Here is a 20,174-nt window from a genome sequence, read left to right on the forward strand (position 1 = left end):
AATAAAGAATTTCTGGGGCCAGAGATATAGCATGGAGGTAAGGCGTTTGCCTTGCTTTCAGAAGAACAGTGGTTCGAATCCTGGCATCCCATATGCTCCCCTGAGCCTGCCAGGAGCAATTTCTGAGTGTAGAGTCAGGAGTAACCCCTGTGCACTGCTGCTTGCGACCCAAAAAACAAAAAAATAAAATAAATAAATAAATAAATAAATAAATAAATAAATAAATAAAGGATTCCATTGATGAAAATACAGAGTATTGCCTAAGGGGAAAATAAAAAAGAAGAAGCCAGAGAAATAGTAAGGAATAAGGCACTACCTTACACATAGGCAACCTCGCTTTGATTACTAAAACCAACACCTTCAATAGTTGTAAATTCACCCCACACATTATAGTTCCACCCCCAGGTAACAAGTCTAAAGAAGGGTTTCACATGAAATAATCCAGACCAGGCTAAGGATGAATGATATAGTCTGGCAATCTTCTACCTCATATAGAGAGTAAGTTGCCTGCCAGAATGGTCATTTTTTTAATTACATAGACCACCCTCTGGAGGGGCAATAGCTCTGACTATCCTCAGACAGTCCTGCCCAACTTTACATGGAAGACAATCTCTGTTTTGGGGTAAAACTACGTTGTAAATAAACAGATACAAAGAAACCACTATGATCTTAATTTTGGATAAAATAAGGTGTAATATAACACATAGTTACCATGAGTCCTACCAGCAGTTATCCCTGAGCATGGAGTCAGGAATTCCTAGTTGAAGCCCAAAAAAAGCAAAAATAAGTTAATTAATTAGGTGAATTTTGAATACATTTTAAAAACTTGAATAGTAAACTAACCAATTTTAATTATTGTTTTAAAACTAACCAATTTTAATTCTTATTTAAACATTTTATTTTAAATTTAATTTTAAGTAATGAATGTAAAACATCAAAATTAGTTGATGCTTCTCTGTAGAATTTGTCAATATCTCTTTAAAGAAACCTCAACTTTTATCTCATAAACCTGGATCTGAATGGGACTCTACATGTCATCGTTGTATCTTTATTATCTACTAAGGGATCTTTCATAGAGAAGCTGATAATGGACTATAACTGAGTAATTTTTGTAAGTTATTAATAAATACAGTCTGAGGTACTACAAATTCTCACACAATTTCACTAATACAGGCGATGGGATTTGAGTTACAAGTTGTTTAATGAAATCTGAGCACTCATCACAAGGTTTTTATTTTTCTCTAGAACCTGAAATACACTACAGACAAGTTATTCTGGTAATGTGAAATATAATGAATATATTTACACCTTTGAATATCTTTAAGAAAATTCTTTTCATTTTATTACTTTATTTATCTGGATCTTCTTTATTAGATCAGTACCACATTAGAGCAAATTTTTTTCTCAGTATCTTGCTTGGTCCTAATGGATGCTGTCATTAAAATTCATCAATACTATTATATTTAAATAGCACTTGACTATTTAATACAGCTCTAGATGAGGCCGGAGCAGTGGCACTGGGCAGTAAGGTGTCTGCCTTGCTGGTGCTAGCCTAGAACGGACCCTGGTTGGATCCTCTGGCGTCTTATATGGTCTTCCAAGCCAGGAGCGATTTCTGAACCTATAGCCAGGAGAAACATCTGAGCTTCACCAGTTGCAGCAAAACCAAACCAAAACAAAATAAATTAAAAAAAAAAATACATGTCTAGCGTAGCAGTTTACTTTTTAAGGTTTTACTTTGCATTTATATGGAAAAAAAAAGGAGTGAGGAAGACTATGTTTACACAAATAAAGTACATGCATACTTACAATTTTATTTGTTGTCTCAGCATATTATTTTAATAAATAACTAATATTTGTTTGTTCATTTATTTTGGTGTCACACCTGGGGATAATCAAATTTTACTCCTGGATCTAAGCTCAGGAATTACTCCTGATTAAATTTGTATCCAAACATACAACTCAAAAAATTGTACTATGGAATTTCAATGAGGGCTAAGCCTTCTAAATCTTGACTTAATTATATCAACAAAGGAAGGGGGAAAAAAACCTGATAGAGTGGTTAAAATACGAATGAATACTTTGGGAGTCTGGAGTAACAGAACAACGTTTTCCTTGCACGAGGTCAACCTGGGTTCAATCTCAGGCATTTTATATAGTCCCCGAGCCTGCCAGGAGTAACCCTTGCGCAGGATTTGTCCCTCTCTCTCCTAAAAATGAGTTAATATGCTGGAGGTCCTCGCAATAGTACAGCAGATAGGGCACTGCCTTGCACAGAGCCAACTCAGGTTTGATCTCCAGCATTTTGGTGGTCCCCTGATTACTAAAAGTGACTTCTAAGTGCAGAGCCATGAGTAACCCCTGAACATCGTGCCAGGGGAAAAAAAAAAAGATGTTTGTTATGCCAGAATATCTGATATCAACATTAAACAGCTCAGATCTCTATTACAGGAGAAATTCTTATTTTTTTGCTTTTGTTCTTTTCTTTACTGTTTTTTTTTTTGGCTATTTTAATGTTTTATAAAGCAAGACAGTACACTATTTTTTAATAATATCTTTATTTAGGCACCATGATTATAAACATGTTTCTAGTTGGATTTCAGTCATAAAAAGAACAGTCCCTTCACCACTGTCATGTTCCCATTAACAATGCCTCCCGTCGTGTTTTCTGCAGGCTGCTGACAAAGATAAAGCTAGAAAGTCTTTGTTATAGAACAAAATATTTTCACCGAATTTGTTTCTGTGAAAATTTAAGTTTTGGTTTCTTTTCAGAACCAGAGACATCTCTCTCTTCTCTATATATGTCTCTTTCTCTCTCCACTTGAGTGAACCATGATGGAGGACTCACATTAAATTGTAAGGAAAACTTACCTAGAAAATTGAATCATTTAAATCTTATTTTTAAAAACTTTTTAATCTGTGCCCCTTTTCCAGTCAATCACTCCATTTTTTGTATAACTAGACTTCAAAATAAAGGGTTTCTATACTCCCTAATCTAAAGTACTTGCACTTGAAACTGTCTTTCACTGCTTTGTAAAATAAACATTCATACATGTCTATTTGTGTTCAATATTTCACGATATGATCTCCACTGCTTTTGGTTGCCACCATTAACAAAATAAATAATACTTTCTAATTTTTACATAAAACCATAATGACTAGTTTAAGAATTGCTTTGATCAAATTCTATCATTCTATTCTCAGTGACATAAAAATACCCATAAAATGTATATAATGTATATTTTCCTTCATAGTTACATGGATTAAAATACTATTAAAATACTATTACTAGGGTTGGAGTTATAGCACTGCAGTAGGGCATTGCCTTGCATGCTGATGACCTAGGACTGACCTGGGACTGACCCAGGTTCCATACTTGGCTTCCCATATGTCCTCCAAGCTTGTCAGAAGTAATTTCTGAGCTCAGAGACAGGAGTAACCCCTAAACCTTGGCAGGTTTAATACAAATAAATATATAAATAAATAAAAATACTATTACTGAGATTAAATGAGTATGTGTTGTTTCCCTCCATCATTGTCTCAGAGTCCCTTCTGTAAGTCTTCTTCTTCACTGTTTCCCCATCATGGAAAACTCAAATCTGTAGACTAGTAATAAGCTTCTGTGGTCTTTAACTATCGGTTTTCCTTTACAATGCCTTTTTATACCGTACATATGAGTGATTATTTTCTATCATCTCCTCTCACTGACTTTACTTAGCTTGAAAACCTTCAAGTCTATGTAGCAATAAATTACACCATTGCATTCTTTCTTACTGTCAAGTGTTATTCCATTGTGTGTATAGACTTTCATACAGATAACTGTCTCAAGAAACTATAGAATAAATATACTATCATATATACTATAGATAGCATATATATACTATAGTTTCTTGATACAGTCGTCTGTTCATAGACATGGTGTTTTATTCATATTTAAATGCTCATGAATAGTGCTACAGCAAATATAGGAGTACAAATGTATGATAAATACTACACACAATTGTCCACTATGTGGATTTATTTCAACATTCACAAGAGTGTTGAAATTTAAGTCAATCAATCCAATACACAATATCAACATAAGAAAAAAGTAAAAACCATATGATCATAATTATAGAGGTAGAGAAAGTGCTTGACAAGATGCAATATCCATTCATAGAAATACTCAATAAAATAAGAATAGGATAAATTTTACATATATATATATATACATATATATATAGAATCCATTTATCATAAATCCAGAATTAATATCATATCCAAAATTGAGAAACTATAAACCTTTCCACTAAGATCTGGCACAGACAAGCTTGCTCCATCTCACCACTATTTTTAAATATAGTATTGGAAATTCTAGTCATGCATATATCAAGCATAAATATAAATCATCCAGACTAAAAAAAATGGCATGCTGTCACTAATCACTGGTGACAGTAGTATATTTAGAAAACACTAAAGACTACAAAAATACCTCTAGAAAAAGTAAATGTATATGGTAACATGACAGGCTTCAAAAACAATATGGAGTAATCCATGGAATTTCTATATACAATGAGGAAGAGAATAATAAAAAAAATTTCCATTCATAGTTACAACTCCAAAAATTTCAGGATAGTTACAACTCCAAAAAAGTTTAGAATATGAAAATAAGCTCAAAGGGAGAGATTCAAACACACATACACACACACACACACACACACACACACACACACACACATCTTTACACAGCATTAAATGAAATAAAACAAGAAATATAAGAACATTTCTTGTTCATTAGTTAATATCATGAAAATTACAATTCTACACAAAGCAATATATATATATATATATCTAATGCAATTCTTATTAAACTTCCCATGACATTTTTTAAAGACATAGACCAAATGTTGCTGTAATTTATTTGGAGCAATATAAACTTCCAAAAAACCAAAGCTATTTATAAAGAAGGAATGTGAAGTTTTCAAGACATTGAAATTATGAATTAAGGACAGATTCTCAGACCAATATGTAGAAATTGGGAGTCCAGAGACTGATCTCGGACATATGGTCATCTAGTCTGGGAAAAGAACAAGAGTGTATGAAGTTAAGCAAATAAATCATCTTCAGCAAATTTTGTTGTTGAAAAAACCTGGCCAGTAACATATTGAATAATAAAAATAAAGAGTTCACTTGCAAGATTTTAGTGCCCAAGATCTTATTCTTTACCTTGTTTCTTACCCCTATCTCTTATAGTCTTAATTTAGTTTATAAATATATTAATATCTACTAATTCAGCTAACAAAGTCTAAAATTAATTTATTTCCTAGTTATTTGACTTGGAAATATATTAAGAATATTTTTAATTTTGTAATTTCCTTATATAAAAGTGCCTATACCTGCTGCCCCGACTCTATTTTATCTTGCACTTTTTGCTTGAAGGATATTCTTTTACAATTGTCAGAAAATTTTTATTGTATTATATATTTAAAGATATCCTCACATTGAATCTTTTAAAATAAATATATACCTATGTATATATTTTATAGTGTGTATATTTAACTTCTCTGACAATATTTTAACCTCATGAATTTGATGCTTTTATTTATCTTAATGTATATAGTCTGAGACAAATTGTAATTTGACTTACTACATAGTAAATAAATTAAATTGTTTGATGTTTCTTAAGACCGATGGACTAAACTTTTTCTCTGAAATTTGAAAAATTATGATCATTACATATATAACATTCATTTGCAAAAGCTCTAAACAGAATGTTCTTCCTATATAAAATTTTGGTACAATTTTAAATTTGTTCTTTATTTGACTAAAAATAAATAGGAAGCAATATTTCTTCCTCTAGTGATGATAGAAGGAACTTTTTTATAGTCATAGTTATGTTTTGTCATCAACTGTTGAAAATAACATCCAAACCTTTTTAATTTTCTTTCCTGCCTCTATTCCTACTTGTTATATTTTCCTATGGCACTGAAATATTTTGAACTAAATAGCAACTTACTATACATGTACACACATATACATTGACATATGCACATGCATATGTAAATGTTTAATATGCAATAATACTAAATATAAATATGGATGCTTATAATTGCAAATCATTTGTATATTTATACACATTTATGGGCATAGCCATAACATACAATATTTATATAGATCCCCTCCCTAGGGCCACTGTTGGAGCAGATGTTCTTAAGTTTTATTCATGGATATCTCTAGGGGCGGTCCCCATGTGTAAGTATGATCTTATTCACTACTTCTTTTACTATGCTGTTTTTACCACTTTTTCCCCTACTCTTATTTTTCCTGGAGAAGATGCTTAATGCAAAAAGAAAAGTAGTGTCTTAAACAGTGGGTTTTTAGAGTTGATTTGTGAGCTTTATTATTTCTGGAGCCTTCACTCTCAGAAATTTCTAATTTGTACAACAGGATGTTGATAAACATTAGCAGTATGACCAAATCCCATTGTGCTAAAATGTTAGTGCTATTTTATAACCTTGAAAAGTCTAATTGTTATGAATATAAGACAAATATACCCTGAACTATACCCAGAAATGATCATCTTCCAATCAACTAACTTTTAAAGTCTAGAACTGCATGTAACCTCTCTGCATAAACTAATATTCAGAATCCTTACTTGTACAAGGCAAGGTGTTGAATTTGAAACAGAAAAAATATAAAACCTGAAGTTACTCCTTTAATTGCACAAGATGCGGAAGTGATATGTGAACAACTAATGTGAACATGACTATAATGAAAAAAGATAGGAAGTATGACTACACAAAGAAAGTTGTTTATTTGTTTGGGGCCACACCTGGTGGCACTCAGGCTTTACTCTTGGTTCTGCACTCAGAAATCACTCCTGGCAGATACAGGGGACCATACAGGATCACAAGGCTCTAACCCTAAATGGCCACATGTAAGGCAAACACCATACACGCTGTGCTATCACTCCAGCCCCAGAAAGAAATATTTTTATTTTGCCGATGTATTGGAGTCAGTTACTAATAAAACCCTGTTTACCTAAACTTCAAATTAGAGGAAAATCACCCAAGAAAAAAAATTCTAAGCCCCAAACTGCATGAGCCAAAATAGTAAAATATATACCTACATTTGTTCAAATCCTGGGATTTAGGGAATGTTCTTATCCAGTTAAAATATCAAACATATTTATATCTTAGAGAATTATTGAATGTAGACCAACTATACATTAAACTGTAGTAAATAATCCTCCATAAATAGCACATGTAAAGAGATAGTATAATTCAAGTGTAATAAACATTATAATTTTCAAATCATACTAATTGTTATTATATTAAAATGATCAATCAAAAATTTTTTTATTTTATTTAAATCAGACACAACAATAACATATTGATCTTAATCTGAAATATTTTACCTTTAAACTATTGACAACTCATTGCATTGAATATATATATTCCTTAGGAGAAAGACTAACGTTATTTAGATATAATTTCCTCTTTATGTTATAAAGTTTATAACTTTAAGATTATATTATACCTCTTAGTCCTGCTACATAATAATTTGAAGTTGTGTGCTAGCACTAGGTCTTAAGAATGAGATCACTAAACATCTTCACAAAAATATTAGAATGTTGCTCCACCATCCTTGTTAATTATCCTTTAAACTTTATTAGTGTTAAATTATCTAATTTGTTCTTAATCTTGTCTCTTTCTAGTTTATATATCTAGATTTAGATTCTGCCTGAAATTTTTGTATATTGTTTACATTATGATTCAAACACTGATTTTGACTTTTTGTACATATACCCTATTATGTTCTTCTGAGGTTGACTCCAGGTTTCTTACATTTTACAATGATAGTATTAAGACTTAAATATTGTATGGCTGGTAAAGAATTTAGGCATAGAAACGTTGTCCTTTTACAAAGGGGACAGATTTTCAGACAGTCACAGTTTTATTTTAAAGAGGGGTTTGGTTTTGGTTTTGGGGTCACACCCAGTGACGCTCAAGGATTATTCCTGGTTCAGAAATCTCTCCTAGCTCAGGAACCATATGGGATGCCGGGAATCAAACCCAGGTCAGTCTTGGATCAGTCACATGCAAGCCAAATGCCTTACTGTTGTGCTATCACTCCAGCCCCAGAATCACAGTTTTTTTTAAGTTCTGAAATATATTTTTGTGTGATAATTCATTAGAAATGGAAGGTTATGTGAGTAGATTACTATCACAACCATTGATTGTCAAAGAAGTGGTGTGACTTAATTTGAGATTGTATAGCAGTTATATAAAAATGGTCATAAGTTAAAATGGTAAATAGAGAAAGAATTTTATATAAAAGGCAGGCATGTGTTAAATAACAGTAAATTCTAAGTCTCCAAGGAAAACTTTCTTTGCAACAACCTAAATCCTCACCATTCATGCATTTAAGTGAGTCTGTAGCTAATTACAGTCTAGGTTATATTATTTATCAAATAGTAATTTAGGTCTTTATCTTTCTGTCTTTGTATGCCCACTATATGATTACCATGGACAATGTCCTTGTTTTACTTTATAAGAATCTATATTATGCTACATTTGATTTTAATGTTGTAGAAGTGACAAAAACTTACATAGGCAAAATGTTTTCAGATAATCTGTTTCCTTGTCTACTTAATAATCCATCTGTTGGTTATATAAAGACAAATACTCACCACCACCATCTATTTGAAACTTTAAAATAGTCAAACTCATATAAGTACATAGTAGTCCATGACTGACAGTGGCATGGAGAAATAGATGCTTACTAGTTATTGGATATAAATCTCAGTTATAAGGGCTGGAGGAATAGCACTGGTAAGGCATTTGCTTTGCACACAGTCAACACAGGAAGGACCCCAGTTTGAATCCCTGCATCCCATGTGGTCCCCCGAGCCTGCCAGGAGAGACTTCTGAGCACAGAGCCAGAAGTAACCTCTGAGCCAGGTGTAACCCAAAAATCAAATAAAAATATCTGTTATAAAAAATAAAAATATTTAGAGTCTGTGCAACATATATTTATACTTAAATACTTTTTGTATATTTAAAATGTAGCAAGGGGGGCTGGAAAGATAGCACAATGTCGTTTGCCTTGTAAGCAGCCGATCCAGGACCTAAGGTGGTCGGTTCGAATCCCGGCATCCCATCTGGTCCCCCCGTGCCTGCCAGGAGCTATTTCTGAGCAGATGGCCAGGAATAACCCCTGAATACTGCCGGGTGTGGCCCAAAAAACAAACAAAATAATAAAATAAAATAAAATAAAATAAAATGTAATAAGGAGGGGCCGGGCGGTGGCGCTAAAGGTAAGGTGCCTGCCTTGCCTGCGCTAGCCTAGGACGGACCGCGGTTCGATTCCCCCGGCGTCCCATATGGTCCCCCAAGCCAGGAGCGACTTCTGAGCGCATAGCCAGGAGTAACCCCTGAGCATTACCGGGTGTGGCCCAAAAACCAAAAAAAAAAAAATGTAATAAGGAGATAGAATTATTATCGATATTTTACCAACATAGCATATATAAATTATATTTATACATGTATTGTTAAAGATAAAGCTTAGGCATATGGGGCTTATTCTATTAAAATAAAAACAATATTGCGAAGCTGTATTCTGCTTTATAAAATTAAACGTTTCTTAAATTTAGCTTTGATCATCCATTTAGTTGATCTCTGGCATTTGTTTCAATAACAGTTATAATATAATGGCCATTTTCTTGATAGTGAATCTCTTCATTATATCTCAATGAGTTGCTAGACTTTCTTCAAGTTCCTTAGTTATTTAGTCAAGAATAAAAATTTTATTATTTCTACTGTGAAAGCAGGCATCAACTAAGTTTTGTATTGTTGACTGATTTTACTGTTACACTATTTGTAAACACTAATTGAATAGCTATTGTACATTAAACTAAAGACATCAAAATCCTGCATCTTTTTGCAGTGTTTTTTCTTTAGAACATGATAAGCACCTTCTGATAAAAATAAACAGAACTACTTAAATTTGCTTTATAGAACAATGAAACTGAAATGTGGAAGAAAGTGAGTTGTCAGCTAATCCAACATTCACTGCTGATTTGGGGTTCTGGTGTAACATCCCTTTGCTGCAAGTGTTTCTGTGCTTTTCCAGAAAGCAAGATCCATTATTAGATAGCTTGAAATGTTATAGAGTCCTTTCTTCTTTTGAGATAAAACTGAGGACATATTATGGGTGAATTTATCTAAGACAGGGTATGGCCAAGATAACCCCTGAATATTAGGGTCATTATTTGAACACAGGACAGGAATGGCTTTTTCAACTTCTCCTTTTACAGAGGGAAACATCAGGTAACAAGGTTATCAATAGTGTCAAGAAGCACTTTTGTCAGGAACAAAAATATCCACAGGTCTTCATGACTGTCATTAAATAGGACACGGTTGTTCTTTCTTAGTGTGATTGGTAGAAAGGAGAAAGTTGAAATAATAAGAATGAGTAAATATACAATTCAAATGTTTTTGTTTTTGTGTTAAGGGCATTTTTTAGAGATATTTCAGGGTGTTCCTCTAAACTTTAAAGGATCTACCATAAATACAGTAAAATGAGACTTCACAAAATAAGTATTTGGACATTGCTTTTATGCTTGTGCCACCATAATAAATATGACAAAGTAAATGGATCCAACAAGAGAAACTTGTTATATCACAATTCTGAAGACTAGAAGATCAAGTGGCCAGGCAAGATGGAGCATTCTGAATGAAAACAAGTACAAGCCTAATTTCCAATGGTTTTCTGACATCTTTGTCTTTCTTTAGCTAGAGACTATTCCTCAATACTTCTATCTTTTCCTCCACAAGGTATATACCAGTATGTGTATATGGTCAAATTGTCCTATTTTTTTTTGTCAAGAACATCAACATTTTAGGTATGGGTTATTTTATTTCAGTACAAACTCATTCTAAGTCAAATATTTTTCTTCACAGCAACCCTATTACTAGTTTCACATTCTAAAATATTAATGTTTTATAAATTCAATAAATAAATTTTATATGAATAAAATGCAACCCAGATAAATATATAAATCATATTTACAATGTTTTTAAGTTTCTAATATAAAATACAAATTTTCTCAGGACTTTAGCATGAATTTAAGGAGAATACAATTCAGTCCATAAAAGTATATAAGCTATATACAAATTATTTTAAAAACTTTATCAAAGATCTTGAGTGATAGTCAACAGGTAGTGTGTTTGACTTATAGATGTATGACCATGGCTTTAATTCCAGTCATCCTATATGAAGCCCTGAGCACCACTGGGAGTAATTTCTGTGTGCACAGCTATGAGTAAACTCTGAACACTGTTGAGTGTGGCCAAAAATAATAATATTAACACTAATAATAATAAAGTTATCTATGACTTTTGAAGATTCTTAAAACTTAGCTGTATGTCTAAAAACTTGTTTACAAAGTAACATTGCAAGAAAAATCCTAAATTGATACAGCTGTATTATATTAATTATGGAGTAAGACTCAACAATAAGATTCTATAATTATTTTTATTTCTCAGATGTGAGACTACTTAATATAAAAGTTTAATTTTAATTTAAATGATTCATTTAAAAGAAATAGATTTTCTAAGAATGATGACAAAGAACTCAGTTTCAATTGAGTAAACTAAAAGAGGAACAGAGTATTTAATAGAATCAAAATAAAATGTTAGCAGAATGACGTCTTTTAACATATGACTAGTTCTGTTTGGTTTTACATTATAGTTATATTTGGTAGACAGCCTAGAAAATAGTAAAATTATATTTTTTCATTTTGATATTTGAGCTTGCTTTATAATTTTAAACCATAAACTACAGGTAAAATATTCTCTATGTAAGTGGGAGAAAAATTAACTCATAATGTATGTGTTGAATTGTAAATTTTTTATGTAAGACATTAATTTTATTTATTTTTAAAATTATCATGATTTGAAATCTGATTCACTAAGATTACAATACATGATGATTAGTGGTAAGGAAAAAAAGATTATTTGTAAAGTTACATAGTATAAGAAAATAGGTGAGGGGCCGAAGAGGTAGCACAGCAGTAAGGTGTTTGCCTCAGATGCAGGACTGCAGTTTGAATCCCAGTATCCCATATGGTCCCCCGAGAGTGCCAGGAGCCATTTCTGAGCATTGAGCCAGGAGTAACCTGTGACAGCTGCTGGTGTGACCCAAAAACCAAAAACCAAAAAAAAAAAAAAAAAAAAAGAAAGAAAAAGAAACCAGGTGAATGTACTCAATATAGAAACAAAGAATACTTAGATAATAATAATAGTTTTAATCTTCAGTTCAACCAGAATTTTAAAAAATGCTGAAAGTCCATTAATATATAGTTAATAAATGTTGAAAATCAATTCTAGAATATTTGCTGTATACTTATCTATATGTAATATATATAATCTAATTGTAATCTATATATACTTATCTATATGTATGCTTTCAAACTTAACTCAATAACTCACAAAACTTAAAACATTAAAACTTCTAACACCCTACCACTGCTCAGACATCAACCTGCCCAAAAGAGACTTCCCTTAACACTGAGAAGACTTAACAACAACGACCTGCTTACAGGACAGGGCTTCCTGCATTGCCCTTTAATTGTGAGGTGAAATGAGAAGACGCTCCACATCATGACTTCAATGTAGGATATGCAGATTCCAGGATCTTTAATACAAAAACATGATACCACAGCAGAGACTGTGTGAAAAGTGTGTTGGCACTACGGACAATGTCTTGGATTGGATGATAACTTGCCTGGAGCCTAGAGTTGGTCTTATGCCAGGAAACTTCAGGGGTAGGATCTCTTTGTATTTAGGCCAAAGTTATTTCTTTCCATGGCTCTCATATTTTGGTGGGCCTATGCAAACAACAATTGCCACTCTAACACCGTTTTTACTGTGCTCCTTTGACTCTAATCCTTAAAAAAAACCCACTTAAAATTTGAGGTTAACTTAAGCTAATATGCATGTACATGGAAATGTAAAAAGAGCCTGTTTAGAGTACAGGCGGGGGTCAGGTGGGGAGGAGGGAGACTTGGGACATTGGTGATGGGAATGTTGCACTGGTGATGGGTGGTGTTCTTTACATGACTGAAACCCAAACACAATCATGTATGTAATCAAGGTGTTTAAATAAAAAAAAATACTATGCCTCTAATGTTTAAGGAGTTACATAAGTTTTATGGCTTTAGATTGCCTTGTATGCTGTTAAGAAATATTATAATGGGTCTGGGGAGGTGCTCGTCAGTCTGTCTGTGCTCCGTGTGCCTGGAGCGAGTGGCATGGGGCAGGAGTGAGCTGTGGGCGAGCTCGGGAGGGAAGGAGATGGCTGTGACACTCCACGGGGGGGGGGGGAGGGAGGGGGGAGGGGGGGACTGGGAGAGAGCACCTGGCCGCATTGGTGGCCATGGGGACATGGGCTTCGCTGGAGGCGCTGTGGGAGCTGCCAGCGGAGAAGCGCATCTTCGGTGCCGTGGTGCTCTTCTCTTGGGCCCTGTATCTCTGGGAGACCTTCCTGGCGCTGCGGCAGAGAAGGATATATAAAACAACAACTCATGTGCCACCAAAATTAGAACAGATTATGGATTCAGAAACATTTGAGAAATCTCGACTGTATCAGCTGGATAAAAGTACTTTCAGTTTCTGGTCTAGATTCTATTCAGAGATGGAAGACACGCTTATTCTTCTCTTTGGAGGAATCCCTTATCTCTGGAGACTTTCTGGACGGTTCTGTGGCTATGCTGGCTTTGGATCGGACTATGAGATCACTCAGTCCTTGATGTTTCTGCTGTTGGCTACACTTTTCAGTGCACTGACTGGCTTGCCATGGAGTCTTTATAATATTTTCGTTATAGAAGAAAGACATGGTTTCAATCAACAGACATTGGAATTCTTCATGAAAGACGCAGTCAAGAAATTTGTTGTAACCCAGTGTATTTTATTGCCTGTGTCTTTACCTTTACTGTACATTATTAAAATCGGTGGTGACTATTTTTTTATTTATGCTTGGCTGTTCACATTAGTAGTTTCTCTGGTGCTTGTCACAATCTATGCTGATTGCACTGCTCCTTTATTTGGCAAATTCACACCTCTGCCTGAGGGAAAGCTTAAACAGGAAATTGAAATAATGGCTAAAAACATTGACTTTCCTTTGACCAAAGTGTATCTTGTTGAAGGATCTAAGCGCTCTTCCCACAACAATGCTTATTTTTATGGCTTCTTCAAGAACAAACGAATAGTTTTGACACTCTACTAGAAGAGTACTCGGTACTAAACAAAGACATCAAGGAGGAGTTGGCTGTCAAGACCCACAATGATGGAGACGGGACAGTGAAGAAATTAAAGCTAAAATTAAAAATAAGAAACGAGGATGCAACAATGAGGAAGTGCTTGCTGTGCTGGGTCATGAGTTGGGGCACTGGAAGTTGGGACACACAGTCAAAAATATCATTATTAGCCAGATGAATTCTTTCCTGTGTTTTTTCTTGTTTGCTGTATTAATCGGTCGAAAGGAGCTTTTTGCTGCATTTGGTTTTTATGACAGTCAGCCGACTGTAATTGGTCTCTTGATCATCTTCGGGATTATTTTTTCACCTTACAATGAGGTTCTTTCTTTTAGCCTAACAGTCTTGAGCCCGCAGATTTGAGTTTCAAGCAGATGCGTTTGCCAAGAAACTTGGGAAGGCCAAAGACTTGTATTCTGCTTTAATCAAACTGAACAAAGACAATCTGGGATTCCCCGTTTCTGACTGGCTCTTTTCAATGTGGCATTATTCTCATCCTCCACTACTTGAGAGACTTCAAGCTTCTAAAGAAGAGTGATTTGCCCAGGGTCTGCAGCCAAAGACATTGGTATTATCTGTGTCCTGGCAGCATGTTCCTGCTCTTGATGTTTTTAAACTTTTTTTTTTAAAGAAAAATTAAGTACAGAAAAGTCCAGATTTAAGTACATTTAATATCTCATTTCAAAAATGATTTTAATGGTGCATTTCTTAAAGAAACATTAGATGAAATTTTGGGGCTTAATGTTTTTAAAGGCATAGTTTTATCTTTAACATCTGGTTTAACATCAACTTGGAAAGTGTCTTGAGAAAGTACAAGACTTTTCGTTAATTCCACACTTATATGGAGTCCATATATGAGGTGTTGGAGGGCATATATTTAAAAGTTTTGTGTCAAGATTGTGACCCCAGGCCTTTGTACTCATACTCAGGATGAGACTTGTTTTCCTGTGCTGTCCTGGTGTAACTTGGCCAATCAGTGTTTTAAAGGAGGATAGAATGGAATAATTTGCAAAGGCTAATCTGATTTCAGTGGAAAACATTAGAAATAGACTATTTGCTTTACCAAATGCCTCAGTTTCCTATCTTGCCACACTGATGAAGGGCTCCTAAGAGTGCTTTCAAATGAGGGTTTGTTTCTGCTTTTAAAGAAAATCATAATTTCCTTTCCACTTCTGCATATGGTCCAGTAGGGACAGACTCATTTATTTTTTCAAAACATTTAACTTTTTTCACTCACTCTTTTATCCAGTATACTGCATTCTTTCCCTCACACAGAAATTGCCATCTTGATCGGGTTTTGCTATTTTAAAAGAGACAGAATGTGAAAAGAAGTAACATTTTAAAAGGCAAAAGGTGAAATACTGATGATTCTCTTAAGATATTACAGGGTTGGGGCCGGGTAGGTGGCGCTGGAGGTAAGGTGTCTGCCTTGCAAGCGCTAGCCAAGGAAAGACCGCGGTTCGATCCCCCGGCGTCCCATATGGTCCCCCCAAGCCAGGGGCGATTTCTGAGCACATAGCCAGGAGTAACCCCTGAGCGTCAAACGGGTGTGGCCCAAAAAAAAAAAAAAAAGATATTACAGGGAAAATATAGTTTTCTATTTCTTGAAGGAGAGAAGAGTTTCCATTTTTATTTTTGTAATTTTCAGCAATTAAATCATGTAATATTTAATCAGGCTCGGGAGGTTTTGAAATGTATAGTTCTTGATATGCAGATTGTTTTATTTCCAAAATGAATGTCATGAAATGTTTCTTTTGCCACTTTGAAACTGAGTGCTTGCTTCAAATCTTTGTCCACTTTCTGACACTTACTTTGTGTCTTAGGCTCTCGCCTGCTGGAATATTTATCTTCTGGGCACTGATTCCACAGTGGGATCAGCCATCACCCTCTATCTCTGGCAGAACTTCTGCTTTTCTGATACTTGGGTGATGCCTTTACATGGAAATACAATAAAAATAAATCCCATATGGTCCCCCAAGCCAGGAGCAACTTCTGAGCACATAGCCAGGAGTAACCCCTGAGCGTTACCGGGTGTGGCCCAAAAACCAAAAAATAAATAAATAAATAAATAAATGTGAACCTAGTATTGCATTATTTATTTTCTCAAGGCTAAAGAGGAGCAGTTTTATAATTTATGCAGCATCTTATCTGTGAATTCATGCTATGATAACTGTCTTTTCTTCCTTCCGTGCCTTTAAATTCAAATTTCAGTTCTGCACAAATGAAACATTAAAAATTGCCAATGCAAAAAAAAAAAAGAAATATTATATGTGTTACAATCTGGGGACTTGAGGGACAAAGTAATTGTACATGGATTCTGTTTTATTTATCTTAATGTTCTTTGGCTGAAAGTTCAAAGTTAAGATATCAGCAAGGGGACTTCTTCTGAGAATTATGTTATGGGTGATTGTCCTTCCACTGTAACTTTACCTTGTCCTCTTTCTTTGCATCTTTGTTCTCATAATTCAAAATAAAAAAAAAGAATTGAAAAAATAAACTTCTAACACGCTGATATTATCTTTAAATTTACATCTGTATACTAGCTAAGACATTCAGAAAATATATAATGTTCAAATCAATTGTAATAAAACCCACACAATCACTAGTTTATGCCAACAAAAAAATCAAAGTAGCAATAAAAACTTATTAAAGATACTTTAAATAAAATTTTAAACTTGACATCAATAAGCATTAGTGTAAAACTGGTTTTTATCTGCAAATATTTATGCTATGAAAGGAAAGGAATTCCTTTGCAATATAAGAAAAACGTGCACCTTTAATTAAAATAAAATTCATTTTTCATTTTTGAAATAACTTAAATAGAATTAGCACTTAAAACTTGAGTTTATTAGTATCTTTGCATAATAAAGTATGAACATTCTAGTGCTTCTTAGTTTTGGTTGGTGTGATTAGATCCCATACAAGACAAGGTAGAAATATAATTTTTTAATTTTTTGAGTGAATAAATTGCTATCTTTCCCAGAAACTAATGTTGAAATAATGTGCAAATTCTATCTTTAAAAATAGTAAATATTGGTAGTAGCAATAGCACAGGTAGGTGTTTGATGTGGCTGTCCTGTGTTTTATCCCCAACAGCCCATATGGTTCCCCAAACCATACCAGGAGTAATCATGGAGCACAATGCCACGAATAAGCCCAGTGCCCCACTGGATGTGACCCAAAAACAAAAACAAAAATTAAAGTGAATAGGGTTTATTCATTAATTACATATAACTAACCAAACAAAAGAAGTTGAAAAACTGGGCCTAGAGTAAAAGGACACAAGATAGCACTTTTGTCGTGCATGCAGCTTTCTCAGATTTGATTACCAATAACTTTTAAGGTCCACAAGTCTTTCAGGACTAATCCTAAGCACAGAGCTTGGAGTAACCTCTGAGCTGGATATGGATGTATATGGCCTTAAAATAAATAAAATTAAAAAATCATGATGAAAGAACAAAAACAATAAACAATTGTGTTATACATGCATATATAAAGAGACATTTCAACATTTATTTCACTTTGTATTTGAAGTTTAAATACATACTATCTTTGAGCCAAAAACTTCATATCTGCACTTCTCACTCAGATTCCACAGTAGAAAATATGGAAATTTTTCCATAACCTCCTCAATGTCAAAAATCCAACACCATGCTTGATTGTAAAACCTAAGGCCAAACTCATTTAGCATAAATTATAAAATTTTATAGAGGAAAGGTTAATGTCTTAATTATTCCATTATTGAACATGTTTATTTATGTTTACCCAGAATAAATTAGACTTGTTTGTGGCAAAATTTGAGGAACAATTTGCAATTATATTAGCAATGCAACTAGGGTGGCAGAAATTGAAGAAATCCTTTAATTGAATAAAGGAAAGAAGGTATTCATAAAGACTATAATATAAAAGAAAAGGTGAGAGTAAGGTTCTCTTTTAGGCCCTCCATTCAAATTATATGAAAATATGTAACATGTAAGTTAGTAATTGATAGTTGAGAATTAGCCAAGTATTACCATTAATAAAAGGAAAGGGGCTTATTGTCAAGTAGTAACTGATTAATGTTGTACATCTAGAAAATCTCAGATGGAAGGATCTGGGCAGTTGGATTGCCATTGAGTAGATTTGTACCAGGAAGTGGCAGAGAGACCATTGTCAGTCCCTTTTAGGTCTGCATATGTCTGGACATGTCCAGATATTTCTGGAGCCAGAATCTTCACAGCCTCCCAACTCCTTTTACTTAAGCTAACTCATATAACCTTATGTTGGTTCTTATTTTTATGTCACAGAATAATGCTTTACAAAACACCCTAAAACTCTATATTATCAAATAAATATACCTTAAGGGTTTTTTGGAGAGAAATTATGCACATTTACTTTATTATTCTGTAGAGGCACTTATATAATTTTTGAAATGTCAGTGTTTGTTTGTTTTTTTATCTCAGTGAGATTTTATTCTGGTGTTTTTTCTTTTGGTGTAAAATGGATAAAATCAGAACTCATTGTGGACAGAGAGGTTCCAATAGATCTGGCTAGTTTCATTTCCTAAAGATTATAAATAAAAATAACAAGCTATCTTCCTCATTACTGCTCTTTAATTATGATTATGAGTCTAACAGCAACCTTCACAGCTGAGAAAGCAACCACAGCAACTCAACTCAACCATACAATGACCTTTACTTATGGGGTTTACACATCCTCGTCCCATTACTACCTTTCTTACCTGATTGGGTAAGTCATATGTAAATAAGATCTTAAAGCCTAATCAGTCAAATTGACTAAATTAGGTCTTGAAGAATGACCAATATGATTTGGTAAACAAAACAACCAATCAGATTACTTCTACAGCTATCAATCAGATCACCTTTCTGGTGTTTGCTACAATGACCTTCACATATGTAAGCCTTGATTTTATGACTTTTCTCACTTCCACTCTAATAGGGATATCTGTTATTTTGAGAACTGAAATTATATTTCCTACAATTAACTCAGAATAGACTTCTCACATCTTTATATAGTAAGTCACAAGACTACCAATACTATAGCTAATTCTTCCTTAAATCTTTGTTGGTGGTGGTAATGGCCACTGTTTCAAGTTTTATGTAGGGTATTAAATTAAATATATATGATAGGTAAAACAACTCTTCAAAGTTTTTTTTAATGTCTTAAAAACATTATTCATTTCGCCAACCTGATTGAGGTAAGAAGTGCTTGAATAAAATGGGTCAGATTCAATTTTGGTTCTGAAGATTGAAAAAAATTTCTATGTAAGATGAAGTAGGTCTCTGGAGACAATTTCATTTTATCCCTGATGTTAACAGCATCCTCTGATAGACAAAATTTCCATTCTCCTGGTTTTATTTTATTGGTGATAGGTATATTCCTGAGCCATACTCTAAATAATTTAATATTTTAGCTTCTATAAAAGGGCTCCTTTGGCTTTCATTTCCTGCTCTCACAATATCCAATAAAGCTCTTGATTTAAATGTACTATTCTTTAATATATTTAATTTTATTCTCTATATCTGTCTATAATTCAAATGGCTTTTACTATTCTGAGTTGTCTTACTGAAATGGCAAAAGTTACTAAAAGAGAATAATACAGTTTTACACCATAAAAATTTAAATGCAGCATTTTCTATCTGATTCTTATAATGGCTATTAGCAAGTATGTTATATTTTTATTAACAACTAATGTATTTTAATTATGACTAACATACATTTAAATAAAAATCACTTTATAATTATTTAGAGAAAAATGTTTTTAATTATTTTCCTATGCAGCAACATAAAACTGATCTCCTTTTCTATATCATCAACTCTTTGACATTGCATTTTCTTTAATTTCTATGGCCTAACTTCTAAGTCACTGTTTTTATTT

General features: G+C 33.5%; 1 protein-coding gene across 1 annotated transcript; it reads left to right on the forward strand.

The window, feature by feature from the left end:
• The first annotated feature begins 13,419 nt into the window (after nucleotides 1-13,419).
• LOC126004239 (CAAX prenyl protease 1 homolog) lies at nucleotides 13,420-15,336 on the forward strand. Its single transcript, XM_049770706.1, is given in 4 exon segments — nucleotides 13,420-14,248; nucleotides 14,251-14,337; nucleotides 14,340-14,647; nucleotides 14,649-15,336. Coding segments are annotated over 4 exon segments (1,410 nt in total). The 3' UTR covers nucleotides 14,835-15,336.
• Nucleotides 15,337-20,174: the final 4,838 nt, after the last annotated feature.

This window comes from Suncus etruscus, chromosome 3 (assembly GCF_024139225.1).
Source record: "Suncus etruscus isolate mSunEtr1 chromosome 3, mSunEtr1.pri.cur, whole genome shotgun sequence".
In the NCBI taxonomy this organism is placed as follows: domain Eukaryota; kingdom Metazoa; phylum Chordata; class Mammalia; order Eulipotyphla; family Soricidae; genus Suncus; species Suncus etruscus.